This window comes from Talpa europaea, assembly GCF_964194135.1.
Source record: "Talpa europaea genome assembly, chromosome: 3".
Classification (NCBI taxonomy): Eukaryota; Metazoa; Chordata; class Mammalia; order Eulipotyphla; family Talpidae; genus Talpa; species Talpa europaea.
The window spans coordinates 136,924,676-136,946,576 of NC_140069.1; the positions used below are offsets into that span (position 1 = coordinate 136,924,676).

Here is a 21,901-nt window from a genome sequence, read left to right on the forward strand (position 1 = left end):
AGGTATATCAAGCCTAAGGGATTTTTAACTATAGAAAGGAAAGCACTCAAGACAGCCTGAAATAGATGGATGAGAAACTCACTATTCATAGCAAACACAATAAACTGGCGCCACAGAGTTGCTGAGCATAGGTGTCTGACAAAAAGTGTTATAATACCCGAGGCTCCAAAGTTTGTACTAACAATTTGCCATTGAAGTCCAAATTATAGAGTGCAGTAAAACCAAATGCTCATCAGCCACAAAAGGATTCTAAGTGTCCACCTTTTCAATGGGAGTTGGCCTGAGGCACTAAAGAGTGATAATGGGGGAGATGCCAATAAATTCTGCACCTTTAGAAAGACCTTTGAAGTGTTCAAAAGAGGTCCCTTATGGCCATCTATAAAGTGGAAGCCAATCTATCCATTATTTACTTAATTTAGAACCATGTGGTAATAAACTCAGTATTATATTCAATACCTCACTTCATTATAGCAACAGCTGCCTACTCTGGCCAGTGAAAAAGGCTGTTTAAATGGCAAGTGCTTCATTTATATGTAAAAGCCCATGGAGGAATGTCAATTAGATTGTTCATCAAGGAAATTCATCAGTGACACCCAGTCCATAAAAGCACCTCCCAGACTTCTATCCTAGCATCTTTTACCAGTCTTACTACTTGATTATAACTTCACAAATGCTTTGAGTTTAGTATATTTCCAGGAGGTGCTCAAGTTTCACGAAGACTCTGAAGAGATCAACTGTAACCTGTAGGAACAGGACCCTGTTACCTGCCTGACACAGAGGAGGTTGCACCTCAACCCCAGCCAGTTTCCTACGTGGCCTTAGACAGAGCACCTAGGGGCCCACTCCTGCCATGCTCCACCTGCTAGAAAAGACCTGTCATCTGTTGACTACGGCACCCAGAATGGACCCACATTTCCATGACAGCAACGTGTGGGTTACTGAGCAACGCAAAGGAGCCCCTTCGGGCTGAGTGTTCCTGGCCCACATCTACCTGTTCGCACTGATTTTCTTCTCACCACCAGTTATGCAGAAGGTTGCAGCAGGCCTGCTCAACTCCCGACAACCATTGCGGGCAGCGTTCACCCCAGGCAGTTAAGCATTAAGAGTTCCAACTGACTAGAGATCCCTGTGCAGAAACAAAGTGTAAGCGACATGTTCTCTCTGCCTCTCCCACCTCTACAATGGAATTTACATTCTAAAATGGGAGAGGAGCACACACTTGACCAGATCACACCTTACTAGACAAGGAAAGGTCATTACTAGGATGATCACAGGTCTGGATTTCCCTGGAATGTCCCAGTTTATGTGTGTTTCCCTGATATCATTAATTAATAGTGTCTGCTTTCACTTTGCCTGTTTGGATGATAAATTATAGGGTCGTCCTAGTCATAAAAGAGTAATGAACCAAGAGTTTTGGAAATAACGAAAGGTTGTGATAATTTCTGAATTAGAAAATCAGGAAGGCTTGCCAAGGGAGATATTTATGCTGGGCTTTGAAATGAAAGGGAAAATTTAAATAAAAGGGTTTGGAGGGGGGTGGAAGAGCAGAGGAGGCTATTCTAGTCCCAGGACAAGAGTGAGGAGGGATCAGGAGGAGGCACTCCTGCTGTGCGCTCCTGCTGTGCGCTCCTGCGTGCTTTCGACCTCACTACTTATTTGGAAATGGCAGTCATGTTCTGGCTGCTGTGCAGTCCGTGAGGGCAAGGACTATGCTCACCTTTGAGTTACACCAGTCCCAACAGCACATTGCAGAAGGAGGCACAGCAAACCTGTGGCCTACTCACCATGGAATGAATCAGGGTGGGACAATATGATGTCAACTCTGTCATATTACATGGCTTGGCGACTTCAAGAGGAAGATGTTGGTGGAGAGACTGGCCCCCCAGTTTAGAAATTACAGGAGATAGCCATCGCTGGTCGAACCCACTCCTCTGCAGGCTCAAAGGTTAGGGTGGGGTAATTATCAAGAGAGAAATTATTGAGAGCGGAGACAGCAAGTGACAATGTTGACAGGGTACCACTGTGGCCCTCACCTATGCCACACTGGGCATCCCATGATAAAAGGGACTCTGCCTTGCTCCCAGATAACAGCAGCCCCCAGCCACAGACCCAACTATTTGTGGTTCCCCCTGTCCTCATGGGGTGCAGCTCAAAACATGTCACAGAGCCCTGCCGAGAAAGGCCCCAAGGGCAGCAACATTCCTTTAGAGAAAAAGGCCAAGACTCCCCAAAGAAGAAACACTGCTCCCTCCAAACTACAGCTTCAACACTCAATTCTCTCCTGGACCACTAATCCTGAAGATTTTTGACTTGTCAGTGCCCACAAATGCATGAGCCAATTTTTTAATATAAACCTGTGTTTGTGTGTGCATGTGTGTGCATGTCGTGTGCATTTACGGACGTATGCACACCACACTCCCCTCTCCCCCCACACACACATCCACCCACATTCTCATTGGCTTGACTTCTTTGGAGCACCCGGAATAATACAGGTTTACTAACTGAGTCCAGTATTTGCACACTGTTGTGCATTTTAAAAGAATGTTTTCAAAAACATTGTCATCTGAGCCAATTATCAAAATTGTTTACACATAAAAGTAAAAACATCCTGAATAATTATAAAGCATTCTGTCAGCATAAGACAGCACTCATACAAAACGGATCAAGAGGCTGGATGACAGCATTACTCACCTAACGATGTTCATTCAACGAGGGTTAATTCCTCTTTTTCCTTAATCTGAAACTTTTACAGGAAGCAGCAATAAGAGTGATACATACCAATTCTTTGTATTAAAGTGTAATCTCCACTATGGCTGGAATTTATTTATTTTTGCATGTGTTCATGTATCCCCAACATGTAGACCACTGGGCCAAGCATATAGTAGACTCAAATAATTCTCAAATGAATAGAATGCAAAGGTGTGTGCGCGCCCACACACGCACGCGCATACGCACGCGCACACACACATGACAAAAGGAAGAAGAGAAAGCTTACTCTTGCTAAATCAATGGGCATGGGTTTGATGGGCAAGTTATGTTTCAAATAATAAGAACTGGGCCTCCCTGGTGATGCAGCAGGTTGAGCACAGCGCTGTGAAGCTGTCGGCAGTCTCTGCAGTGCGGGTTCGATTCCCGGCCAGCCAGGGAGCAACCCACATGGTGAAGCAGACCTCTGCAACATGGGTTCGATCCCCGGCTGGCCACGGAGAAACCCACATGGCATAGCAGACCTCTCCTGCCCCGCCCGCTGCTCCCTTCAGCAATGTATTTTGGTCCTCTGCCTGTTCTGCTCCCTGCTCTGTCTCTGGTGAATTCTCTCACCCTCTCGCACCTCTGACCTATACCCCAGTTCTTGTATAAATGAATAAATCTTTAAAAATAAAATAAAATAAATTGAGTTAAAAAAAGAGATCACTTCAAATAATAAGATCTTATTTATAATTCCCTATCAATACAATGTGACCTCATACACATACAGGGAGGTCTACCAATGATCTCTATTCTCTGGATCTGATGATTGCATTTCAAGGTAGGAACAGAGAGGAGCCAGGGACATTGACTCACACCTTGTCTCAACAGTGGTCTTGGGGACAGTTGATGTCTAGTGTGGGCCTTTCCCCTCATTCTTTAAGGGAGACTTTGGCATAAGACCTCTGTCTAACTCCTTAGAAAGTTGTAAAACATTAGTCTGCTCTTTGAGGGGAGGAGGTGAAGAAATGATAAAAAGAACAGCCAATAACACAGCAACAGATGAGAGAGAGGCAGGCTAGGCAGCTCTGCATAAATATAATTACATCCCTGGGTCTGCCAAAGCTTCATCTAGCCCAGATGCCCTCTGCGTGCTGCCCCACTCGCAAGAGGCTTCTAATCCCAATCCAGAGAAACTTTAGGAAGGTTGTTGGCCTTCTTGTTCTCTGCCCCACATCCCTGGGAGTCTGCCTGGAAAGCACCATGGGGACAAGTCAGCAACACCTCAGACAGGGAACTGCAGAGGAGATGCCCGTCCTGGCTCTGATGCTTTACCCTTGGATGGTTCCTAAGGCTGCTCCAGGTTCTAACAAGAACCAGTGATGGTGCAAGATGACTTTGCCTCCACGTGTACCAAGTCCAAGTGGCCTCCAGGAAAGGGAAAAGGAAGGAGCTAGAGCCCCAAACAGCAGCTTCTGGGCAGCACTGTGCAAAAGGCTGCAGTTCTCTGCCTTGGGAGACCATGTACCCCAAGGCCCAGCCGAAGCACAGAGCATGGGCCACTTGCTCCGAGGCCCCGGGTGAAGAATTAAATGGCTGAAATTAGTGTGACACACCTTTGTGTACAGGCTCGGAAGTTTACAGACACTTATAGACCAACCAAAAGGCTAAATCATCACTTTAAAATAAGAATCACATCTGCCCAAAAGAACAGGCATATGGGACTTCCAGCCAAGACATGCTCTTTCTGCAGGACATCTATGTGGAAAGCCCAATCGTAATTGGAGAGCTATTTGATAAGCTTTATGACCTGAGAGTGTGTGGGCAGGAGGCTGCGAGAGCTTGCTGTCAGCATCGCCACAAGAAACAGGCACCCCCCTGGGCCAGGCAGGTGTGAGGCAGGGCCCAGCGAGGACACAGACTGGCTTGCATATCTGAATCTTTTCTTCTCTACAGAACCTCTTTTTAAAACAATAATTGATTTTCTTTTTTACAATATTGAAATAAATGAATTCATCCTTATGCCACTGAGAAAATCAGGTAAAACAAAGCTTTTTAAATATAAGAACAACATTAAAAAGAAATACCAAACTTTCTGTCCATGCAGATACACAGATAACAAACGCATCATGCCTTTTATTCCACCAAGCATATTGCAAACATGTGCCTTGATATTAAATCCTTTTAAAACTTTGAAGACTGAAAAATAATGACATATCTTGCTTTCGACATGCTAATATATTCAAGTCTTGCTCTGCAGCCACTCACAGTATGTGTAACTTTATCATAAGACGATTGCTTCTCCCTTATCTCTAAGACACCTTACTGCAGCCCACAGACTCAGGTAACATCTCCCAGAGTCAAAGTGTCCTGTCAGGGTAGAACTTTCAGGTCTTCCAAAGTCTCCACAGTGACAAGGTGGTAATCTGACCAGCTAATACCTCATCACGACACCTGGGAGACAAGGAAATGTGCCCTTGTTCCCCAAATATCAGCTTTCACCCTTTCTGCCAAGACAAGTATATCCACCAAATGGCAACCTTAACAAATGAAACCCTTCAGCCCTTTCCCCTGCTAATTCTACTTTGAGAGGAAAATAAGTATTTCAGGTCAAACAGGGCAGAGGGTGAGGCCATGCCAAATCAATGAAAATTGTACGTGGGGGGAGGCATGACCTATCAGGAACATCAAATCCCTTAAATGCCCTGCAGGATGAGCTTTAGGTTACGTGACACTCACACATTGGACATTTTTCCACCTCCTGCAAAGTAAATATTACACATTTGAAAAGAAACACCTTCTCCCACCCAAGCCTTATATCAAACTGTGTACACAGTCAGAACATTCCCTTAATACAGCTGCCTGTTACCTGCTTCTGTCCCGTTTGCAGTGATAATGGGGACAGAACATCTTTTGTACTGCTTTTCTGGAGTGACAGACATTAATAGAAATGCATGGATGGATTTACAGCTGGCATGGATCCATTTCTAGTTATTTTACAATTATTGATTAGGGAGCTCAAAGAGGCTTTTTTCTACCTGCCAGACAAAAAGCTAACATCTTCCCCCACCCGGCCCCCAACTTCATAAATCTTGAGAAAAAGCCAGAGAGACATGAAAACTGATGTATTCTGGAAACAGAGCATGCCAAGACAAGATTATAACCAACTCAAAGCTGAGACTCAAGTAACAAATGTATCTCCAGAAGAGAGCTTGAGGAGCCGGCAGTCTTGGCAAGTCGCTCTCAGTCCCAACAGCCACCTTTGTTGCGATCGGAATTGATGGGAGGCTTTTTCACTTCCAGTAAAAGATTTCTGTCAGGGTGAACATATTCTAATCCACCGCATGCATTTGTACCGTGTCATTTACAAGGACAAAACCTGATGACTTCAAGAGTCTGCTTTTGTTGTGTCACTCTACAGGCCTGGTGTACATGTTCCCTGGGTTCAGGGAGGAAAATATTCACAGAGAGGGCGGGGGGAGCAACACCCTAACACACATGTAGAGCATATGCAACGCTCCTCCAGACAGATCTTGGAAACGGTGATCTACAAGATGGAGCTACACGGTTAAAATATGCTGCATTCAGGAAGAAGTTGTTATTTAGAACTTGTTCTTTTGGATGCCTTGGGGGTTGGAACTGAGCCAGTTCCTTTATAATATAGTGAGCTCTTCAATGAGTTCAAAAAATTTTTTTTGAAACATCAATACATTTTCCTGTCACTCAGGCATGACAGGGAATAATGGAAGCAGGGGGGAGATGCCGCCATCCACCTGTCGCTGTGATTTTAACACAGGAAGAGGTGGGGCAGTGAGCTGGGAAAAGAAAAATCATGTCACAGATGGACAAGACAGAAATACAAGGACCACAGTGAAAACTAATGAGTGATTTTAATGAACTGAAGAAATGAATGGAAAATAAAAGCATTGAAAAAGATGGACTTTTTTTGACACTTGGAAGGTTTGATCCACTATAGTATAAAATTTTAGGGCCTTTAATCATCATTTTTAAGGGTATAAAGAGACTAAGTTTTGTGGCCTTTAACGTGATTGTACATTTATTTCTAAATAACATCAATTTAAGTTTTGCTAACAGAAGTCTAGGTTTCCACTGTAAGTCAACAGAAAGAATCCACCCTCAATGTGCAAGAAACGGCTCCTACTCATTTGGCCCTTTCAACACAGTAACGAGTATTGACACCTACCTGTGTTGTTGAGAAACCACCTCTACTAATCACAATAAATTTTCACAGTCTCTCAGCCTTTTGGCCAAGATCAAGTGCAGAATAAGTTTTCAATAACAAAAAACCACTTTAACCAAGAAAATAGAGGCTTTCAACTTTAACCATTTTCTTTTAATGCACTTCTTTTAATAACCAAAGAAAATGAAAATAGATGTGACTTTTGGAATTGGTCACCTATTCATAAAACAAAATTACTTCATGAAAAGTCAATTTTTAAGTAGAGAGAACTTTGCATTCTCGAAAAATTCCTATATTTGTATATTTATTCATCAAGGTAACACACTTGAAAGAAAAATACATTAGCAACCTTGTTCTCATTTTAAACAGATGGAGACAAAGGTCACATAGAAAAAAAAAAACAATTTGCCTAAAATTACATGGAGCTATATGGGGAGCAGGGCAGAGAGAATGTGATTTCAGACAAACTGACTATTCAAAAAACTATGCAGGGAGAGAAGAGCTGACTCTCGAGCAAGCTTTAATGAGAGACTTCAGATGCCTGCAACATTTCAAAGCCAAGAGATCTAGACAGACACTGGTGAAAGCATTCAAGTTGGTTCAGTTTGGGCCGGGCAAAAGAAAATATCCAAAATGATTGTGTTCTCACCTACAAATACAGAATGTTCATCTAAACAACATCTAAACGAAACTCTTCACCTGGGTCTCCTCTCTACTGTCTTTCTGAAACTCCAGCAAGGATAGCAGGAATCCATCCACTCAAGTTAACACAATATTGATCTTGAGTCTGCTGTTTGCAAATAATGTTTTCAGATCTGACAGCAAAATACAACCTACGACCCTAGAATGTACCTTGTCCCACGAAGACAAAGTGCCATAAAGAACATTATTGGAGCAAGTGACAACATTTGAATCTAGATTAAAGATAAAGTATTGTATAGTTGCTAAGTTTCTTGGTTAATAAGAAATACTATTTCTTAAGGGGTAGAAATATTAAGGGTATAATATCTGCCATCTACACTCAGATGGCTCTGGAAATGTGTGTGTATAGTCTAGAAAAAAAAAAAGACAAAGCAAGCTGGTAAATGTTTAAAAATAGATGAATCTGAGTCAGATTCTTTGTTCACACAATTCTTCCATCAGCTAAATATTATTGCAGAGGAAAAAAAATTTAAGAATTAAAGTTTAAAATTCCACTTTCATGTAGTATCTAAAAATGCCTTTACCACATACAACACAAATTATACATACATACATCCATGTCCGTCAACTTTTACATTTAACTTTTAACAATAGAAGACAAAGTAAAAAAATCAGTTAACAGCTCTTCCCTACTGTTCTATCAGAGCTGTGAGTAAAGAGCTTACTTTAGGAAATAAAATAATTTTTCTAGTAAATTAATTAAGCAGCTGCCAATAAAAATTATTCTTGGGATTATTAAACACAATTGAAAATACATATCAATGATATAACAACATTCAAAATCTGTTTCATTTTATTTTTAACTTCACAAATCCCCCAAAACAGTCAATGACAGTTTTTTAATTCTATACAGAGCTTAACTTTACAAGAAAAACCTACAGAATATCTTCACTTTCAATGAAAACACAAAATTGATTGAATCCACTGCTCAAGTTAAGTGGACACTGCTAACATATATTACATTTACTCTTAAAAACAACTTATCACTGCAAGTCCACCTCTGTTATTCCTAACAAGGGTCCTACCAGATTTACACACCTTTTAACCAAAGCAGAAAAATAACTGAATCCTATATTACCTCTTCTGCAGATAAATAGCTCACATTGTCCAGAAAAAGGGAACGTTGCTCCTTTACATACCGCTACTTTTTCGAGGACAAGGAGACTGGTCATTGCTGCAAACCGAGTCCTTATGTATCTGAATCAACCAGCTCCCCCGCAAGATGTCTACACAGACCATAGCAAACATTTTTTAAGAAGATCACTAGAACGTGACCTGAAAGGCTAAGGGATCTAGTCTACAGGAACCCTTGGTTTAACGAGTACCCTTTGTGGTATAAGGAGACACATAATTTTTTTGAATACTGAAATGTATAAATTGAAGTGCCAGAGTTTTTCCACTGCAAAATGGCTTACAAGGAACTTTAGTTCTAACATGCACAACTCCATTCCTTGCCATGAAACAGATTATTCTTAACCATGGTGTCACGAATGCATTATTTCCCTGAATAGTAACACATGGGACACCGGTCCAGGGCTGCCTCCCTGTGCTGAGCAGACCCATCACACCATCAAGTGTTTCTCCTGTGTGTGCTCATTATAAGCATGATTTTTTTGATGTTTTGATTTATTCCTGCAGTGACTTCTGCTTTGTCCATGTGCCTTGCCCCTAAAGGACCACCGTTTCTGATACAATGGGCCCAACCCACTACAGATGAAAAAACAGTAACTAAATTTGCTATGCTGTACCCAAAATAAGACCACCTGGGTGGAAGGATCTGACTAGATGCCCTGGATCTATCCTTATCTCTTTGAATGTTTGTTTCATTGTCCCTAACAGGAATGAGAGAGGTGCTGCTCATATCGAGCATTTATGAACACCAAATAAGAGAGAGCACTCGAAAGCTCTTGGTTAGGTGAAAAGTACTAAGACAAATTATCAGTGCTTTTGTTGTGGTGCTGGTTACTAAAAGGCTCAAGAAACTACCTAGAAACAAATGCTTTTTTGTATGCCCTGTCAGGTTCAGAGCTATGGTGTCAGTCAGATCAGCTGGCTGTGTTCCTGAAAATCAGAAAGGCTAAGGAAATGAGAAAAGGATTCATGTTTAATTTCTAAGAAGAAAATGTACTTAAGTAGGTTTCATAATCCCCAATCGAATTGACCCCCATGACACTATATTCTTTCTCAAGAGAATATTAAACACAAATCTAGAATTAAACCTACATATATACCTTTTTTAAACAGGTAGAAGGTATTTTTTAAATTTTTTTTAAAAAGATTTATTTATCTATTTATACAAGAACCAGGGTACAGGCCAGATGTGTGGGAGGGTGAGAGGATTCACCAGAGACAGAGCAGGGAAACAGAACAGGCAGACTGACAAAATACACTGCTGAGGGGAGCAGTGGGCACGACAGGAGAGGTCTGCCGCGCCATGTGGGACCCTCGCCGGCCAATCAGGATGGAACCTGCTCTGCAAAGGCTGTGGACAGCTTCACAGCGTGGCACTCAACCGCCTGCGCCACCAGGGGAGGGTGTTTAGCCACACCATTAAGTATGGAACTTTGGATCCATTTGCCATAAAAGACGGATGACTAAGGAGAAGTTGGCTAGAAAACTCCCTTCAACTTCTAGTCAACAGATTCTCTGACAATGAGGACATCTGATAAGTTTGCCATGCATAATCATAAATTATTGGTGCTGATCACTCCATTATATTTTTTTTTAAATAATGTGGTGCTGTCTGAGTAAATCATATTCTGCCCAGAGCTATGTAGCTTACCTCGAATTATTTCAGAATCATCTAAAATGACTCATTTTTCTATTAAAATGATGAATGGGCTAAATGAGGTATGTAATAAATACTGCAGGTTTGTAAACAGATTCCTGCTCTCTGGAGAATGGAGGCCTTACTTCATTTGGTAATTTTGCCCCTCGGTATTTTCAGGAGAAGTCATCCTTAAAATATAGTTAGTAAAGACAAGAGTGGAGAGAATCACTTTAGAATAAAATGGTGGATGCCTTTATAGTTAAGGGAATAATCCTGGGCTGCACAAAAAGAAACCCTCCAAGACCTAGTTCCAAACATCAAGAAACACAGAGAGAGCATAATGCAGCCCATTTAGGAATCCTACTTAAGCAATTAAAGCAGGGACACACAAAAAGAATACAGAGCTGCCCGAGAATGCTCCATACTATAAAGAGTTTAATGCTCAATAAACAGACATGAAGCAGATCTCAGAGCACATGGCATGCCACCCAGTAAACACTACTGCTATTCCAGTCACCACACTGAATTCACTAAACCACGGTCCACACACAATAGGTTGAAAGCAATTCCCCAAAGCTGTATCAGAACTGACAGTCATAAGACTTGCCATCAAGGCAAACTAACAAGATTGCTGTTGAACAAAAAAAAAAAAAAAGCCCATTTGCCTTATGGTCTCATTCAAGAGATAATGTGCAAAACTCTGATGTGGGATGTAAGGATTGACAGACTTCATTATGCTCATGTTAAACTTTTAATTTGTTACAGGCTAAAGCAAACATTCGAGGCCATATTTCAAAGCCTCTTCAACAGGAAATGAGAGTCTGATGTCAATTCGATAAAATTCCAAGGCCCTAATGACAATTCATTTCAGACCAGGCAGTGAAGCAAATAAATTAACAATAAATGCCAGGTCATTATAAAAAGATGGAATCATAACCAGCCTTTTGCACTCTAGTTACCTATGGATTTTTACTCAGTGCTCTCCATACCTCACCTTGACACCCATAATGGCCAAGTGATGGCATGTCAATACGCTATTTATGGCAGGACAACCACGCAGGACACCACTCTATAAGAGCTGCCCTGAGCCAGCCAGGGTGCAAGCAAGTAGAGGAATTTTTGTAAGTGTATTTAAAAAGAAAATAAGACAGCATCTAAGCAGAGTTACTCCTCAAGCGATCTTAAACTTGTTGCTGGCAGGAACATCAACAGCGTTACACTCAACTGTGCTGTTTTCTTCTCTAATCACTTTGTCGACGAGGTCACAGTCCTAGCAAGTTCCTTGGAAAAGGGCAACACCACCAAGTTGCACTCAGCTTCACGCCATGTTCGCTGGACAGATTCCCCAATCCTGACAGTGAGGCTTCATTTCTGCTACTGGACACTCAGCCATTCTCTTCTCTAGGCCCCTCAGTATTAGCTCAGCAGGATATGCTGCCCCAAGGCTATTTGGTAATGCTAAGATCCTAAGTATTTCTCAAAGCTGGATGAGGAGAAGGATGGACAATGTACATTTGAGAAATATATTCCATTGGGTACGTTTTCAGTATACAAGTAGAGATTTAAATCTCTACTAGCAATTCTATTCTTGCTCTGGATTTGTAACATATAGCTTTCTTGGCTGGCAAACTGAGACCAAATATGTTTCTCCTTTTTATTGCTGAGTAGCAAACAAACATACCTGAACCTTTCCTGCCACTCCATGGCATATCTGACTAACCGTCCCTTCCTAGGACTCGGCGAGCTCCAGCTGACAATAGTTATGCTGCTTTCGCACATGCAGGAAGCCAGGACCACATATGATAAACAAGCATGTCAAGGAAGAAGGTGGTATACAAATGCTTTGTCCTGGAAATTACAATGGACACTGAACTCAGACACACAGGTAAAATGATGCAGTGTGCCCCTGCTCCCACCTGTCCTGAAAAGTGCTGCCCTTTAAATTTCTTGCTAAGATAACTGAGCAAGAGTTAAAATGAATGGGACTGGCAGATGATGCCAGGTACTGTTAGCACCACGAACACCAAGGAAGATATCTCATACTAAAAAGCCTTACATCCCTCAAACATGTATTTTAATAGTCTTCAAAAGCAAAAGATCAAAGTCATTAACTTTATTTTTGGCATTCAAAGCAGACAAATCCTCCCTGTATGTCAAAACAATTGAGAACTGGTGGTTCTAGCAAGAAAACCAGCACACAGTCTGAATAACCAGGAACAAATTCATAGAGGTTATAATCAAAGTGCTAAATTGCACCCCAAAAGAGCAAAAAATAAATAAGTATTTTTCAGTGCCCAATAAAAGAACCCAGAATAACCACTGCTACACTACAACTTCATTCACCTGGTTAATTTTAATAATACTAAAAGCCCCAAGTGATCACTCTTACTGTTCTTTTACACAGAACTTTTGAGCAGAACCATGTTATCATTTCAAAATTACAACCCCAATTGTATGCTGTGCCCTTGAGCAGAACCTCACTTATATTTCAGCAGCAGTGGTATTCTTATCTACTTCCTTTAATTTAGTCATTTTCCTCCATACCCCAAATTCAAAACCTTTTTCTCTTTTAGCATGAAATTTCAACTGTCACAGTTTGAAGCACAAACAAAACACAGAACTGAGAAGCACACAGCACAAAATTAATCAATTCTTTTTCTTGATTGCTTCACTGGTGCATTTCAGACAAAAAAGAAACTGGGGATGAAAAGTGACATTTTGGTGAAACAGTCGCTTAAATTTGCAAAAACTAAATTTATGCATTCACCTACCCTATTTTTTAGTGCTATTTCTTCTAAACACTATGAGGTTTTACAAATCCAAAAATTATAACATACTTGTAGGGGGAAAAAAAATGCAAGGAAAGAGTGACCTTTCCTACAAACCCTACACTTGGTTGGAGACTTTTGAAGAAAGACAGCAGGATCTATTTATGTGGGCATCCCCAGCGACTCACAGCATCTAGCACGTAGTCAGGGTTTAATAAATGTGTGCTGGAGACGAATGCAGAAAAGGAGCAAGATGCCAACAACCTGACGGGTGATCTGATCCCATTCTTTTCCTCGGCTCTGCCTTCTTACCTCACTAGGGTGAGCAATCAACAAGTCCATCTAATCACTTCATTTCTCCCCTTCATACCTGTGTGTGTGTGTGTGTGCGTGCACAAATGTGTACGCATGCACAAATGTGCACGCAAGAACTCCAGGGTCTTCGGGTGGCATGCACGGTCCTCATAATGCAGTCCTGTCAACTTCTTCTTCCTCAGACCTCAATGCTCTTTGTCCTCAGCCCGTCCCCATAGCACCCGATGCCTCCACCAGCTTTCATACTTCTGCACGTAGTATCATAGGTCTTGCCGTCCTACTCCTCAACCTATCACAATTCCTATTCCTGCTTCAAGATTCCGCTCAGGCACCACTTCTCGGAGAAAAACGTTCTATTCTTCCCCACTCCCCCTGCTCCCATACTAGGGCTTGCAAAGATTCAGTTCTTCATTGATCCAATCATCAGGTATGTATTGTTTATACTCTGCTACACCTGGCATACACTAGGCACTCAAGTGTGTGATGAATGAAGGAAGGAATGAATGAATGCAGACAGAATAATGAGTTACAGGAAAGGAAGCATCTGCTTTCACAGATTTGAGAATTCTCACAAGAACCTAAGTAGCATGGCTCTCTAGCACTTTTTAACATTAGTTTTATTCTATCTGTTTCCTCCACATGATACTATAAAGTCCTTAAAGACAGGGGTGTCTCTTACATTTCATTATATGTCCTGAGTATCTAGCTGTTCATTCAGTAAACACTCAATATAACATCGGTCCAAAGAGTGAAGGACATTTCTCATTTAGGTATAAGAGCTGGATTATTTCAATAAGCATTTTCCTTAAGTGAATTGGGTCTTTTTTTAAAAAAGTTTAGATTCAAGAAGAAATGATACATAGTTCTGTAGTGATAACAAGAAATGACAAATGCCAGCCCAGCAAAATTGAATAAGAAAATAAGAGTGAATAAAAATTTTGACATTTTAAAAAGAAATCAAATATAAACTGCAAAGTCAAAAAAGCACAATTCCCTATCCTTTAATTAAAAAAAAAAAAGCCTAATGAAATGGCAAATATTAGATTAATATGTATGAATCTTAAAGATACACAAAAGGTCAAGTCGAATTAACTTTACAGGTTTCCTAGTGGTGTCCTTTTAATTAGTCTTGATTCTTTATAGAGTTGCTTTCCTGCTCTTAAGCAGCATAACTTTAATGTGAATTTTACTTAACATTTTCATATGGGTTAAATTATCAGGGAAATCTCCCATCAAAAGCTCTGGGTAAAATCAGCTGATTAAGACATTGGTACCTGTCAGGAGAGGTAAGTGGGGCTGGCGTACTCTTCTTGAATCTAGAGCAGGACTAACAGCTTCTCCAGCTAAAGAAAACCTTCCAGAGGGGAAAGTTTTGATCTGATCCAATTTTAAAACTTCAACAACAGGGCCACGGTGACTTTGCTCTTCAAAGAGCTTCAATAAAGCTAGCTGCTACGACAACTGTGGGAAGAAAATCCTGGGCTCACATCTAGGGAGACAGCAACCTAAATGTCAACTGTTAGTGGGCGGAGGAAGCCGGGCTGGGGAGGAGAAGCTTGATTTCACAGTACCAACATCACATCAGGGTTTTTTTGTGTTTTTTTTCCTCACTAGTTCTCCTGAAAGACAGCTTTCCAATTCCTTCAAATGTGTGAAATCCAACCTTTACTTTCTTGCTGGCTGCAACATTTGAGTTCTAAATAAAGAAGAATAAACCAAGGCTTGGCCATCACTCACAGTCCCAGGTATTACTAGGAAAGGCAGCCCTGGGGACAAGGCACCCACAGCAAGAGCATGCTGACACTGTTTGGGGGAGTGGGTGCTCACAGGTGGGGTTCTGAGGATTCCCACCACACAATCCAGCTTTACATGATGGTGGTTGAGAACATGGAGATGTGACTATGTACATAGGGAGAAAAAGGCAGAAAGAACTTTATAGCATCCAAAAGAAGAGAAGAGAAAGACAAGTTAGAAGAGAAAGACAAATGATGGGTCATTTCATTCATATGTGGACTACAAAGAAATAAACAAAGGAACAGATCAAACCAAACCAAAGCAAACCCTTGGCATCCAACTACCAAGGGGGAGAGGGGCGGTGGAAGATGAGCGGCTCGTGGATGGGCTGTACAGGAGGGTGACTGGGGCTACGGGTGTGGGGGTGGGGTGGTAACATATATCTGAAGACCTCTACCCTTAAATCATGTACAGTATTGGAAGCCAACATTAGCTCAACAAAAGCAAATACAAATAACTTTAAAAGAAAGAAAGTTGTAAAGTTAAGATACAAAGACAACTTTCTCCAGGGGAATCCAAAGGGGCATGATAAATTTAGTGGTAGGGGAAAAAACCTTTATACCTCTCTAAACTCAATTATCAGTGCAATAATGCTCATTTCCCTCATAATATTTTCTAATTTTTGACTGTGGTTAAATATAGATAACATAAAATCTCTCATCTTAACCATCTGGAAGTGTGCAGTTCATAAATAAAGTAGATTCACCCTGGTGTAAACCCCAGCTCCAGAATTCTTATCTTGCAAAACTGAAACTCCTACATCCATGAAAAAGCTCTCCACTTCTCTCTCCAGGCCCTGGCAACCGCTCTCCAGACTGTCCCACTATTGGTCCCTGTGACTTTGACTTCTCTAGGTAGCTCGTGTAAGTGGAATCATATAGTATTTGTCTTTTTTGTGACCAGCTTATTTCACTGACGTTTATGTCATTAGTCTCATCTATACTGCAGCATGTGTTAGGATTCCCTTCCTTGTTAAGGCCAAAAAAATACTTCATTATGTGTGTGCATGTACGTACATGTACGTTTCTGTTAATGCGTCCTCTGCCTGTCAACTCTTGGGATGCTCCTACCTTTTCACTATGTGGATAATGCTACAAACGTGGCTGTCCAAATATCAACTCAAGATCCTACTTTCAACTCTTTTTAGATACACACCCAGAAATGGGATTGCTGCATCAGATGGTAATTCTATTTTTAACAGTTTGAGGAACTGCCATACTATTTTCCATAGTAGCTGCACTATTTCACATGGCTGTAACATCTTTACCAATAATTTTTATTTATTGTTTACTTTTTCAAAAATAGCCATCTTAATGGGTGGTTCCTTAGTCATTTTTATTATTTTCCAAATGTTTTATAATATCTCTATAGTATTTTAATGAGGAAAACTCACTGAAATACAATCAACTATTTTAAGTGAGCATACAAATACATATTTACTAGTACAGAAAGCCCTCCACCATATAGTTCAAAAACTTTTTTAATGTGAAGATTATTGCAAGAGCTATACTAGACCATGTATCATTATCTATGTTTGGAAAAATATATACACACACTAGAACATAAATGTCTTATACATACTTAATGGACTGTGAAAAGGAATATAAAAAACAATACACCAGAATGTTAATTCATCTCTAGATAGTGGTAACTTAAGTGTTCTTAATATCTTTTGTATTTATTTTCTCATCTTAACCCAGTGAATATGCCTGTCTTCTATACTAAAAAATAGTAATGAGGGGGGTGATTTAGCAAATAAGATGGGGATCCTCAGGTACGTAACCCGCTGTGGATAGTCATGTTGCTGAGTCCATGTCTGACAACACGCAAGTCAGGATGGGACTCTGAGTCAGTTTTAATCCAACTGTATCAATCCTACTTTTATCCCTACATGCTTTGAGGGTGTGATTTGGTCAATATTATGATAAATGCTGGAATTCAGAGTTGTGAGTCGGGTAATTTGCCATCTATACTGTACAACCCTGGAATCAGTACAGAAGAGACCTACAAAACAAAATATACAGTGCCAGCTGCTTATGCTTAACCTGCTAAACAAAAAAAAACACAGACAGGCAATAGACAAGATTTATAAGGTACAAAGAGAAGGTTGGCCAAAGATGGACTGTTCCCAACAAATAATGTTACATGCTATTTTAGTTGCTTTTGGATAAGAAATTGTTTTATACTTTCACAATTTTTGTGAAGACTCTCCTTTTTCATGTGTTGTCAGGTGCACGTGTGTGGGTTTAATGAGTTTTTTGAAAAATTCCAATCTTGTTTGTCTTCCTGAACTAAGAAAACAAGACAATATGCCCAAATTTAGGTACAAAGGAGGGCCTCAGGATCAAAGGCAAAAGCTGGCACATGAAGAAAAATGCCAACTAAGGTTTGTTGTGTCCATTGGGATTGAAAAGCTTGCTACCCACCTTCCTCAAATGAAGCACCATTAATACTCTCCTCCCCATCCCTGACCCACAAACTGGGAAGCCAGAACATCCATGGAAATGACTCTTCAACACGCTGGTCTCATGTGTTTTCAACTGCCTCCCAAAACTCTCAAGCTTCAGAGTGCAATAGCTGTCACCCAGGGGTGATTTACTCACCACTTAATGTCTTTAATTCTGAAGCTGCCCCCCTTCCCTAACAAATGACTTTCCTTCCCCATCTCTTGGCCTTGGTTCCACTCAGTGGGGGCATCCTCCTAAGGGGCACCCACCAGACCACTGACATTTCTTTCTTGGTTCATCCCCCACTTAACCTGGACTTTGGATTAGTCACTAGAGAAACAGATGATTTCATTCAGTACACATGGCCTTCCTTCCATTTTCGCTTTTGACAACTCGCCCTAAGTAAGTAGCCTCTCAAAGAAAGGACCAAGACAAAGACAGGAGAGCGCAGAAACTGACCCTTCTCTTGGCAATTTTTGATGGCACCCAATGCCCGCTGAACTAAGGACAGCCCTTTTCAGTCTGCAAAGGTCTCTACACCATAGTCCCATCCAACCTGCCTCATGCATTCCCAACAACACTCCATGGCACTAAGGGTTCTCAGAGGTCAACATGTAGGTTTCTAGTAGGCTGTGACAGGAGCTGAATAGGCAGGACCCTGCCGTAATCAGAGCAGCTCACTTCTACCCACAATAGAAACTGCTTAATAAATTACATTGCACACAAAAGACAGCATATTATTCAACTATAAAAAACTATTTCAGAAGAACATTCAGTGCTGCAAGAAAATGTTTTTGAGGCAACACACTATATACAGCACTATCCCAATTCTGAAACATGTCACGGATCTAAGAAAAACTATCTAGAAGGAGACACCCCCAGTGAAAACTGTGGTTATGTGAGAATGACAGATTTATGGGTGCTTTTTAAATTTTCTTCTCTCTATCAATATTCATTTTTTGACATGTTTATGTAATCTTCTCTTTAAAACAATTTTTTGTCTTAAAAAAGATGATTCCCCTCATAGCCCTTATTCTACATTTTTCCTCTTTCTAAAAGCCCAGAAAACAATTCATCAATTGCTTACTCTCCTTTGCTGGAAATGACCCAGACTAACATCTGGAGGTTGCCAGCAAGGAGAAAGACCAGCTAGGGGTTGGTCCCAGAGGATTCAAATACAATGAGACAAAAAGAGTTGCAGGGCAAACAAACATCATCCCTTCAGCCAAGGTGCCTGTGTTGATCTTCAATAATTCAAGTTACATACCTTCAAGTTCTTGATGATTAATCTCAACAAACTGCAGGCTATTATAAAAGGCAAAAATCAAGAAAATCTAAGCAAAGAGAACATGAATATTATCAACACCAGAAGTTGGCAAGGAATACCAGCTTCCCCAAACATCACAGATTTCCTTGTGGACAAGCCTTTTCTACTGAGGCCTTAGGACTCACCAGGTGTTTTGCCTTAGAGCGTTCCTCTTCACTCGATATTCTCTCTCGAAGAATAGCTCTGGTTAACTGATCCAGTTCTTTGCTTTGTTTCAGCCTGAAAAGACAAGAGGAGAGTCAGCCTTAGGGGGGAAAAAAAAAAATCCTGTGAGTGACTTTTTTAATGAAACACTTAACTAAAAAGGTAGTTACAGCCCTAGTGCTGATAGCTGAAATCTGAAATCATCTTGGCATACAATTTATCAGAAGCAGGTATGATTGTTACTAAATCCCTTCCCCAAACATTTAAAATAACAGAATTCAAACTACAGGAAGAAACCTCTTGATTTGACGTCTAAGTTTTACAAAAGTCTTACATAAAATTGAAATCTCTCCACCTAAAAAATTTCATCCCTGGCGCTTCCATATCTCTTTTGGAGATTTAAATAATAAATCTAACAAGTCATGTATAAGACGAGTCTCTAACGGCACCACCATCTTCTCAAAATTGACTCCACTCGACTGTTACCTGAACACATACCAGATACTGCGCTGTACACCAGTGACACGGTGCTGAACAAGGATGGATCCCTGTCCTCACAAGCCCTACATTACAGCTGGGGACTAAACACAAAATTAAGATGTATTTCCTCCCAGTGAATTACTCCCACTTTCCAACAATCCCCATAGGCAAAAATGGCCAGGCCTTTCAATAGCAAGTCTCCTCACTTCTAGAATTGCTTTGAGTTGTCCCTTAGCTCCAAACTAAATTCCACACTGCAGACACGGTCTAGTAAAATAAGCCAGTGGAGCCACACTTTCCAGGTTCTGCACCTAAGGCTATTAATGAAGCATCCGATTGCATTAAACTTATTGGTAACCTCATCACACAATTAGATGCATATTAAATTACAATCCACTAAAACCCCTCATTGTGCAAGAAAAAGATAAATTACTTTGGCACCAATTTTCACCAAAGTGCATGGTCCCTGAAGGTCTTCAGTAATCAGTGAATGAGAGTACATTTCAGTCTAATCTCACAGACAAAGATTTTCTGATTGCCTTTTCTTCTCAGAGAGAATAACCCCTGTATACCATCATAACCCCAAAGGTATAAGTGATGCTTTAAAAAGGAAAGGTAAAATTGTTATGTTGGTATAAGTGAAATTTGAGGGAAATCTACTTCACAAGTATGACTGATGAGTACCAGGTGACGAACTGAACACTGGTCTGTCAAATTTTAGCTTTAAAAGGATTTGTAAAAATAAATAAAATTTGTTGCTATTTTTAAATGGCTACTGATTTTAAATTGAACTTCTCAGAAACCAATTATAACAGATAAAATCATTTTGAAAAATATATTCCAGTTATGCTTCCCTCCCTAGAAATGAAACCTGTGTGTTTTTGTGTCTTGAATAAAGATGTATTATAAGGAACTAAAACCTATACCTTGAAATTTTCTAATGCAAAAGGAACCTCTAGGAAACCTTTCAGCATTAAGCACAATTACATATATGCAAACAAAATTTTCCTATAACACTTCAAAATAAATTGAGCAGCATCAATGATACTAAAACATTAATTCAGCGCATGTGGGTAGTGAATGGTACGAGAACAGCAGTAATTAGCAGCAGCCCCGTCACTGGCCTGGAGCAGCAGTTCTGAAATCCTGACCCACACGCCAGCAGCAACAGGATCACCTGGATTAGAAATGCAGGTTCTTGGACACCACTCCCTAGACCCCAACTTCGGGGCTGAGCCCCGCAAGCTGCCTTTTAATAAGTCTTTCGGTTGATTCCACTGCATAGCATGTCTGAGATCGATCACCATCAATTAGCAAAATACACTTTCACCTAAATAAATTGTGCTGATATACAAAAGGTGAATGAAATGGACCCACGGAAGGATACTGCGCTGCTCACAGCTGAGGGTTTTGGGTCAGTTGACAGAACCGGCTGTGAAACCTTGTTTTTTTTTTTGATTTTTTTTTTTTTGGGGGGGACCCTCACCAGTGGCCGGGGAACGAACCAGCACTGCAGAGGCTGCGGGCAGCTTCGCAGCCAGTGCTCAACCGCTGCGCCACAGGGGAGGCCCTCTGTGACTTCTTTTTCTGCTTTAGGAACAAATCTGCTCTCTTTCAGTAATGTGGCAGGGGAGCTCGTGGAGGGGTTAATCTGACCATGACCCTGTAACTTCCTTAGGAACTTTGTTCAACTACCTACATGCTCTTAACTTGAGCATTACTCTGCCCTTCTAAACATGTGCAGCAAAAATTCAGTGCTCTTTTTGGGCCACGGACCCTCATCCAGCTCTACAGTTTGGGGGACACCTATCAACTGCAATGCAACAATACCCACCAATGTGGTTATCTGAAAAGAAGAAACTCTCCAAATTTATCAGATATACCACATGCCATGACCACATATAGATGGTCTTCTCCATTTTTTTTTTCAATTTTAACCAGTAAATTATTCTGCTTTATTTTTTATTATCTTCAAGAATTTCTAAAACTGAAACTTGAAAATCTCTGGCAGTTCTATTCTTTCACATGCTCCTTCATTTCCTTCCCAACTGTTTATAAACGCCCCAAGGGATGGGACCTGGTGGGGGTTTGCTCACTGCACATCTTGAAAGCCTGTAACACGTCAGTGCTCAACAACCACTTGCTGATTGTCTGCAGCATGAACGATGGATGGCTTATTTCCAGCCATAGACCCAAAGAAAGAAAACCAAGCTGCATAAAAGGGAAGTCTAAAGGATTTATAGGAAACAACTTATATGAGGTAGA

The 21,901-nt window shown here is 40.8% G+C and overlaps 1 protein-coding gene across 1 annotated transcript in view; it reads right to left on the minus strand.

Moving 5' to 3' along the window:
- CHCHD3 (coiled-coil-helix-coiled-coil-helix domain containing 3) overlaps window positions 1–21,901 on the minus strand; it is a gene marked incomplete at both ends in the record, with an annotated part of 242,836 nt that overhangs the window by 135,471 nt on the left and 85,464 nt on the right. The window contains one exon of the mRNA XM_084230646.1: window positions 19,138–19,231. Within this exon, the coding sequence (XP_084086772.1) occupies window positions 19,138–19,231 (94 nt within the window). The remainder of the gene's footprint in view (window positions 1–19,137; window positions 19,232–21,901) is intronic.